Source organism: Phragmites australis, chromosome 19 (genome assembly GCF_958298935.1).
Source record: "Phragmites australis chromosome 19, lpPhrAust1.1, whole genome shotgun sequence".
NCBI classification, from domain to species: Eukaryota; Viridiplantae; Streptophyta; class Magnoliopsida; order Poales; family Poaceae; genus Phragmites; species Phragmites australis.
The window spans coordinates 3873310-3881365 of NC_084939.1; the positions used below are offsets into that span (position 1 = coordinate 3873310).

General features: G+C 47.5%; 1 protein-coding gene across 1 annotated transcript; it reads left to right on the top strand.

The window, feature by feature from the left end:
* Positions 1-7001: 7001 nt before the first annotated feature.
* Positions 7002-7819, top strand: LOC133901067 (uncharacterized). Its single transcript, XM_062342363.1, has 2 exons — positions 7002-7226; positions 7391-7819. Exons 1-2 carry the CDS (start codon positions 7002-7004, stop codon positions 7817-7819), a joined length of 654 nt encoding a protein of 217 aa, XP_062198347.1.
* Positions 7820-8056: the final 237 nt, after the last annotated feature.

Here is an 8056-nt window from a genome sequence, read left to right on the forward strand (position 1 = left end):
TGTTTGGTTTGCCGTATCTGAGTATGTATATATAAGAAACTTATATTCGCGTACAGAAGTCCGTTTAATTACCTGTACGTGTACGTGGATGCAGTCTGTATGAGTTATCTAGCTATACGATACGTTCAAATCGAACTTCACACGCATTCAGGCTGGGCGGATGCAGGATGTATGAGCTACAGTATCAGTAAAACTCACTCATCCGTCTCAATTCACATGATTATTGCATCCACTTATACAGGCAATCAAACACATTAATAGATTCACTGTATCCACCATTGCATCCACTCATACAGCCAACTAAACATTTAAAAAAAAACTATACGACTCTCCTAACCTATCCCCACTCAGTCAAATTATACGATACAACCCCTCTTTTACAACTAACCTCACCCTAAGCGGATGGTCAAGTCGTCCGTCAGTGATGATTTGATAGTCACCGATGCTGACGTGGTCGTCAGCGTTGGCAGTGCAACGAGGGTGACGGCCTGTGTGACTGACGAACCCGGCCGCCGCGTCGTACGTCGAGTTTTGACTGAACCTGCAGCGCGTGAAGACTAAGACATACATAGTTGGATAGTCACAAATAAATACAGATTATTTTGGACATCGGCATGGCCTTAATTTCTAATACAACTTTGACAGTAGCATAATGGACAGGAAAGTCGTCGTCGATTAAATTTGGTGACTAATATGTGTGTGGAAGACGTCGGGCGTACAGTCGTTGATTGCCTACCCCAATTAACTGGTCGAAACTTCGTTGGAGGAATTTTATTGCACGTCGCCTCACGCTCGCGACATACAGGACAAACTCGACCATGCATCTACGCGCGATAGCTTCTAGTCTCGTGCAGAGAGAAGGATCGAGAGACAATTGGCTCAAGTGATCAAAGTCGTTGATTGATTTATTGACAGATATATGTATAATGTGCAGTTTCCATTCGTAGTCGTCGTCGTCACGTCTAATGTAGCGATGTTGTGAATTGATAAGTTCATAGCAATTGTGCTGAAATCGACGAGAGATGGACGAGAGTTCGTCGTACGCACGCCGCCGTGGCCGCTTATATGTAGCCCAAGTGCTCCTTAGCTGCATTCCCCATTGGGCTAACGGCTTCCTCGACTCTCCCGGGCGCGGCCTATTGGACCCTGCTGGGTGTAAGAAGGTGCGCCCCAACCTCGTGCCAGTGGCAATTCGGACATGGTGGGCCCCAACCTCGTGCTGGTATTAGGTGCGTGGCGAGTTTTTTTATTTTTATATTTTTATTAAAAATTTAAATAAATAGATTCTCCGTAGGAGAAATTGTAAAATTAGACGTCTGTAGCCCCATGAGAGGGCTGCAACCCTCTGAGAGGGCGGTTAAGCCAGCTAACCGCCTCCCCCCACCCCCGGTCAGGGCCTTTTTTTCTCAAAAATATCAAATTTTGTGTAATTTAAAAAATAAAAAAAGGGTTTTAAGAAAATTTGGAATTAAAATTTGGAGTAGGTCATGTAATAGTCGAAGAATAAAAAATCAGTAATTAGCACTCGCAGCATATTACGTAGGTATGGGGTGCGAATGACGACAAATGTAGTATTAAACATAGGTGAAAATATTACATAAGACTGTAACCACGACGACATGATGAGGAAACGAAGGTGGTATGTACGGTTCGTACTAAGATCTACTTATTAGTGCGTCGATCCTAATCATAACATGTCTTAGGGAGTGAAAGTATGTTGGGTTACATTAGATACTCTCTACTGAGTGCATCTAGGATATTTTCCCTTTCGGAGGGCATCGAGACCTACCGCCTTAACACGGCGGGCTCTCTCCCGCTTCCTTGCCCTCTCAGCCTCCCGAGCCTTCCTCATGCGCTCTTCTTCCTCCCGCTTGAGGCAAAGTTCCTCTTGCTGTTGCTCGTACTCCCGACGTGCGTACGCTTCCCTTCTCCACCTCATGTTCATGTCGACCCACTGCTTCTGTGCGTCATTTTGCTCATTGTCGAGCCATTGAATAAAATCACAGAGCGATGGACGGGACTGAACAAATAGAACAAGATGAGCGGTTAGTAAAACAAGGTACGAAATCAGCAGAGATGAGGCTGATATCTGTTGTTATACCGGTCGATACTGATATGTTGCATGTTGAGGCTTGTCATACTCGTAGTTGGCACACATGAAGAAGCGCAGCACATAGGTGTATGAGATGTCCTACTACTCACGGAGCTTACAAAGGTCACCACAGAAGCACATTGGTGGTTCGAGACCTTGAGGTAGGGTAGTCCCCCAATGTTTCTTTGGTGAGCTTGGTGGAGCTGAGGAAGACATTGCACTTAGAGATCTGAGAAATGAGTGGTGCATCAACGTAAGGAGGTTTTCGGCTATTTATGGTTGGGGGAGGCATGAGCATTGGATTCGCTCTTGAAGAAAGAAGTGAGTGCAGGGGCGCAGATGGTGGCAGGAGCATCGGATTCCATCTCGAAGAATGGGAAAGTCGTGTCACTGATGATGGTCAGAGATTCCATATTTATTGGTACCTGTGTTGTCATTTATTGTTTGGAAAAAGCTGTGTAGTGTTGTCACTTCTTGTCTAAAGCCTGCGTAAGGAGTCATGTATTGTCATGTCATGGTTAAAGTTCAATAGTGTGGTCACTTCGTGATTAAAGTTACACTCCCAACAGAGTAAGCGAGGTATCACTCGTTGCATAAGTTGCTTTGTAAGATATAATGATGACGATAGAATGTAGCGTGTGGTCGTGTCGGATTAAGAAATGCAACTAGAATGCCATCATTTTGGAATACGAAATGCAGTTACGACATGCTAAGTGGACAATAAAGAGTAAACATGTCTGAATACGTAGGAGTACATCGCGAAGCGAATATGCATATGTAAGTTACAAAAAATCTAAAATTCTATTGCTGCCTCCCCCGTTGCCGTCGCCCGTGCCCCCCCCCCCATTGTGGTCCCGATGCCGCTGGTTAACCCTCACGTGACCCCTGGAGTAGGTGAGAGGGTCGGGTGGATCGACCTGTCTGGTAGGCCTAGCAGGGAGCACCGGTGTCGAGGCTTCGTCCTGCGTGGGTTGTGTCCGAAGGGGAGCACTGGGTACCTAGGACCGCTAGAGGACATCGTAGTCAGGTGTACCCCCGAAGAAGTCACGAACGAGGTCGTATGCGGCGTTTGGGCCAGCCTCATCCTCCTGACTAGGGTAGGAGGACTGTGAAGGCTCTCCTGGCGTCCATATGTACTGGCTGGAGGGGCCTACGAACAAATAATTATGTTAGATACGAACAATGTGGTATTGAAAGTAGTAGTAAAAATTGTACAATTGTACCTGCGTGGTATGCCGGTGCAGTAGAAGAAGGCCAGGCTGTCGTGCTGTAATATGGCTCGAACAATGCGGGTGGGGTCGGGCGTGGGGCCGCTGAAGACGAACCGGCCTCATCACCGAAGTAACCTGTGCACAATATTACCTTAACTTGCTGAATGTATTGAAAACTGGGATGAAGGGGGTGGCCTGTCAGGACCCCGAACCCGGGTTCCCCTGTGCCTCCTGTATCAGTCCCTGGATCAAGTAGCTGATACGCACAGAATTCAACAGAATGATATCAAATACATACTTCAAATACAAATAAGTAAAATAAATACCTGAAAAGCGAAAAGATGGTCCGGCGGACAAGAATCCACGGCAGACCAGCCAGGCAGAAGAGCCTACAGCGCAGCGGAGCGAAACGACGATGCAACCCAATGCCACAGGCAACTCGGGTGCGGACGCGACCTTAGACTTCTTCTCTTCGACTTCATCTGGGATGAGGTTGATCTTCAACTCAACAATCTGAAAGCAACAAGACTGAGTACGGAAGGTACTCAACAAGTCCTACACTACTTCAAAGGGTTGATAGATGCATAATGAATATTTCAAGGATAAGGCTTTACGGCATAGTTTTAAGCGTAAAGCAGGTTTTATGCAGATATCCAGTTATATTCTCCACTGTTAACCTTTTTGAAATAAATGTAACAAAGCTTTTGAAACAAAGGCAGGCATCTTCTGTTGGTACTGAGTATCACCTCAAGTCCCCAACGTATTAGAAGGTGACCTGGTAACAAAGTTGTATCTGGGGGTTTTCAGTCCTGGGAGGGGCTATACCTCACTCCGCAGTCCCTTTTATCACATCTGGTGTACCTCTAGTACCACACAGCTTCTGGCGGATCGAGCCAGGAACCACATCACACGGACATCTAGTCCACACGCTCACACATCAAGACGCACGCACCCGGAGTCTATTCAAGTGAGGTCAATGCTTTGCATGTCCATGACCGTGGACACGGCTATTCGAATAGGTTTACACTCTGCAGAGGTTGTACAGCTTTACCCATACGATATGCTCAGCCTCCAACCGTTGCAAGCGGAGGAGCGAATCATACCGAGACTCTCCAAACACCTTTCCTGCCGGGCTTTTCCACGAGACACGCCAAGTTCCAGAGCTGCATGTTCCGAAGGTCAGCCTCCATTTTTAAGCCTAAGCCGGTCCCTGAACCTCCAAACAGCGGGACAGATAGACCCCTGGCTGCTCGTTGCTCTCAGCCTCCTGGTATGATGCCCAACTCAGTCCAGTGAAGGAAAATCAAGTCCTGCCCATACAGGACGCATGGTTGCACGGGGTGACTAAGCATGACGGCGCAAGACTCGGTCCTTAAGCGGCCGGGCTAGGCATCTTCACGGGCAATGAATACCATCATGTAACTCACGCCCCCATGAGCATCCTCCCCGGAGGACCACTCTACCAGCCCGCGCCAAAACAGTTTTCACCCATTTTTACACATCACCTTCCATGTCCCACATGACATCAAGGATTTCTCGACCATCACGGAATTCACAACCATCAAGGAATCATGGTATATGAGTTATTGTTGATAATAGCAAATTGGTCTCTAAGAGAAGTGTTTTAAAAGCAATATCTCCGAGGAGACGTATTTTAAAAGCGACATCTCAGAGGAGATGTATTCAATCCTAAGCATGCTAGATATCAAGACGTCGTCCATCGTTAATATATTTAACAACAGGTATTCCTAGGGTGATATGTATTCTGGATGATGACATGTATGGCATGGTAGTGTTGATAGGGTTAACTACTACAAGTAGTTTGAAAGAAATGCAATATATAGCACATGCGATAATAAGTCCGATTTTAGTTGATCATGTATATTATTCGAAAACATAGGTTCAATATGATCAAGGAAATAGGACTTGCCTTCTTGAAGGGTCAATTCAAGATTGGTCTTGTCTCTTGAGTTTCCGAGGGTTCTTCTTCATCGTTGGATCTTTCCTTCAGTTCCTTCCTCGCGTTCTTGCTTAGAACCTCGACTTCGAGTCTACGCAGATTAACGACAAAAAGCGCACAATGACTAAGCAATTGAACATCAGAATAAAACCAAATGAAATATCAAAGCGGAAGAAGAACGATGAAAGCTAAACCTAGCGGAAGACGATCGATAACTCTAAGCAACACGAAGCTAGTACACAGAAAATAACGGAATAATCTAGCGAAGCTAGGCTAAATTATTAACCTAGTTGTTTTATCAACTTAAGAGAAAACCTGAACAAATCACGATTAACTAGGTAAACTCTTATTAGATTAACTGTCGAAGGACGACAACTAGAGATTCTACGTGTAGGTGAGTGCACGTGTATCGACATAACATATGTGTAATACTTACATTTATATGTATGTAAACATGTATACATATATACATAGGTATAACTCTAGACAATTATATATGCTTAAGTGTGGAGATTAATTATTCTAATCTATAGCACTAAACCTGGTTATTTAGCAACTAATTTAATTACTTAATGTTGTTTAATTGCCACAATATTATTGCTATAATAAAAGCATACATGCAATTAATAATTTGGCTAATCTATTCTTTAAATCTAATTAATTAATTATCAAAAGGTTATTCAATTAATTAATTACCAATGTTAAATTATTCTATCACATTCTAATGATTAATATCTATTTATCTATCATTTACACGAGTTAATTTATTACCTTAATTGAGCTAAGATTAATTGTATGCCAGCACATGAAATATCACATGAAATAACAATACATTGCAACATTGATTAAAAGATTAATCTAAAACCTACCCTTTAACTCATATGATGATTAACCTACACTTAAGCGAGATTAATATAAGCAACTTAAGTATGATTATATCTCAAACACATTTATGGAATTATCTAAACTCAACTTTATTTGTTAAAGGAGAAAATCTAAATCTAGATCAAATGTCGCAATACAAATAATTACCAAACGAGAAAACTAAACGAACTCCAAAATTTACAAGATTTGGCATGGATGAAGATTATGATTTTAGAGGAATATCGACGAAAGAATCGCCAAAATCGGAGTTGAATTGGAGGAGATATGGCTATCGGAAGATTTACCGAAAAGATAAATCTGGAAATTAAAAAGGACTACTGTTTCGCGAACTCGGTCTACGGAATTTGTGGACCAGAGTGGGTGTGAGGGTGGTGCACCGTGGACCGGACTTGGATGGACTCGGTTCATGGTCCGTGGACCGGTGTGGGCTGCGGCTGTGTGGTCCACCGTGGACCAGGCCGGTGGACTGGCTCGTGGGGCCCACATACCGGTGAGAGGGGGGGCACCAAAGGATAAGGCCGATCGGCCCTTTTCCCGTGTGGCACAGAGAGGCAGAGTGAGGGGCAGCCAGAGAGAGGGAGCGGCGGCGGAAGGGAGGTGGTCGGCCGGGCGGGGCGGCTGGCGAGCGGCCGGGGAGGGAGGAGAAGCCGGCCGGGGAGAAGGAAGGCCGGTGGCGGGACGGCAAGAGGGGTGACCGGGGCGATAAAGGCGGCGCTGCGCGGCTGCTCGAGTTGGGCAGCGCCGGGAAAGAGGAAGAGGCGACCGGAGAGGGTGGCGCGCCCGGAGGTGGTCGGAGCAGCGCGCGGGCTGGTGGAGCAGAGGGAGGCGCCGGAGAAGAAGGTCGGCCGGGGCGATGAAGGCGCAGGCGGACCAGCAGCTCAGGCCAGCCGAGCGGCACGGCGCGGCGTGGGGCGCGAGAAGCCGGGAAGGAGCAGCGCGCGGCGGCGACGGCGGCGCGACGCGCGCTGGCGCTCGACGGCGCGACGCGCACTGCGGCGGTGCCACGGGCAGCGTGGAGAGCGCGGGAGCGGCGACCGAGAGGCCGGCAGGGCGGGGCGGGTCGGTGCGGTGGAACGCGGTGCGCGGACAGCGCTCAGGAAGGGAGCAGCACGGTGGCATAGGCGGACGGCGCGCACGGGATGGCGGCGTGAGCCGGTGGCTCGGATTCGGGCGGAGCTGAACAGAGGGAGAGGGTGAGTAGAGTAGGGAACTCACCATGGACGAATGGCGATGAAACGGTAGGGGCGGCGCGTCAAGCAGAGGAAGGCCGGCGGCGCAAAGCACCACCGGGGCGGCTGGGACAGTGCGCACGATGGCACGCACGGCGGCAACAGCGCGCTGGCGGGATGCGTAGCATGGGGAAGAGGAAGGGAGCGCGGAGGGAGGCTCACCGATGGCGAGCTGGCGCGCATGGCGGTCGGTGGCGCGGCAGTGCCGACTGGGACGACGGTGGCTGTAAGCGGCGGCCTTGTACCGTGGCGGAGCTCGGCTGTGATGTGTATGCCTGTGTGTGTGAAGGAGAAGGAGAGCAAAGGAGCTGCTGCTGTGTATATGGCGTGGGGGAGGACGCTTGCAGGTGAAGGAAGAGAAGCCAATTTGGCTTTGGTTGCCGGCGAAAGATCAGAGGGAGGTGTGATGCACGGTGAGCTGAGAGAGGACTTTTGTGCATGATGAACAGAGAGAAGCATGGGGAAGGGGATGGGCTGAGGAGAGAGAAGGAGAGATGAGAGAGATATTTGTGTAACCAATTGATGTATTTGAGTTTGTAATGATTTAATTTGAATAGGTTAAATTGAACTAAATTGGAATAATTCAAATGAGTTTGAATTAGAAATTGAAATGACTTAAATTGAATTGGATTGGCAATTCAATCTGGATTTGAATTGGAAATTGACAAGACTTTATAAC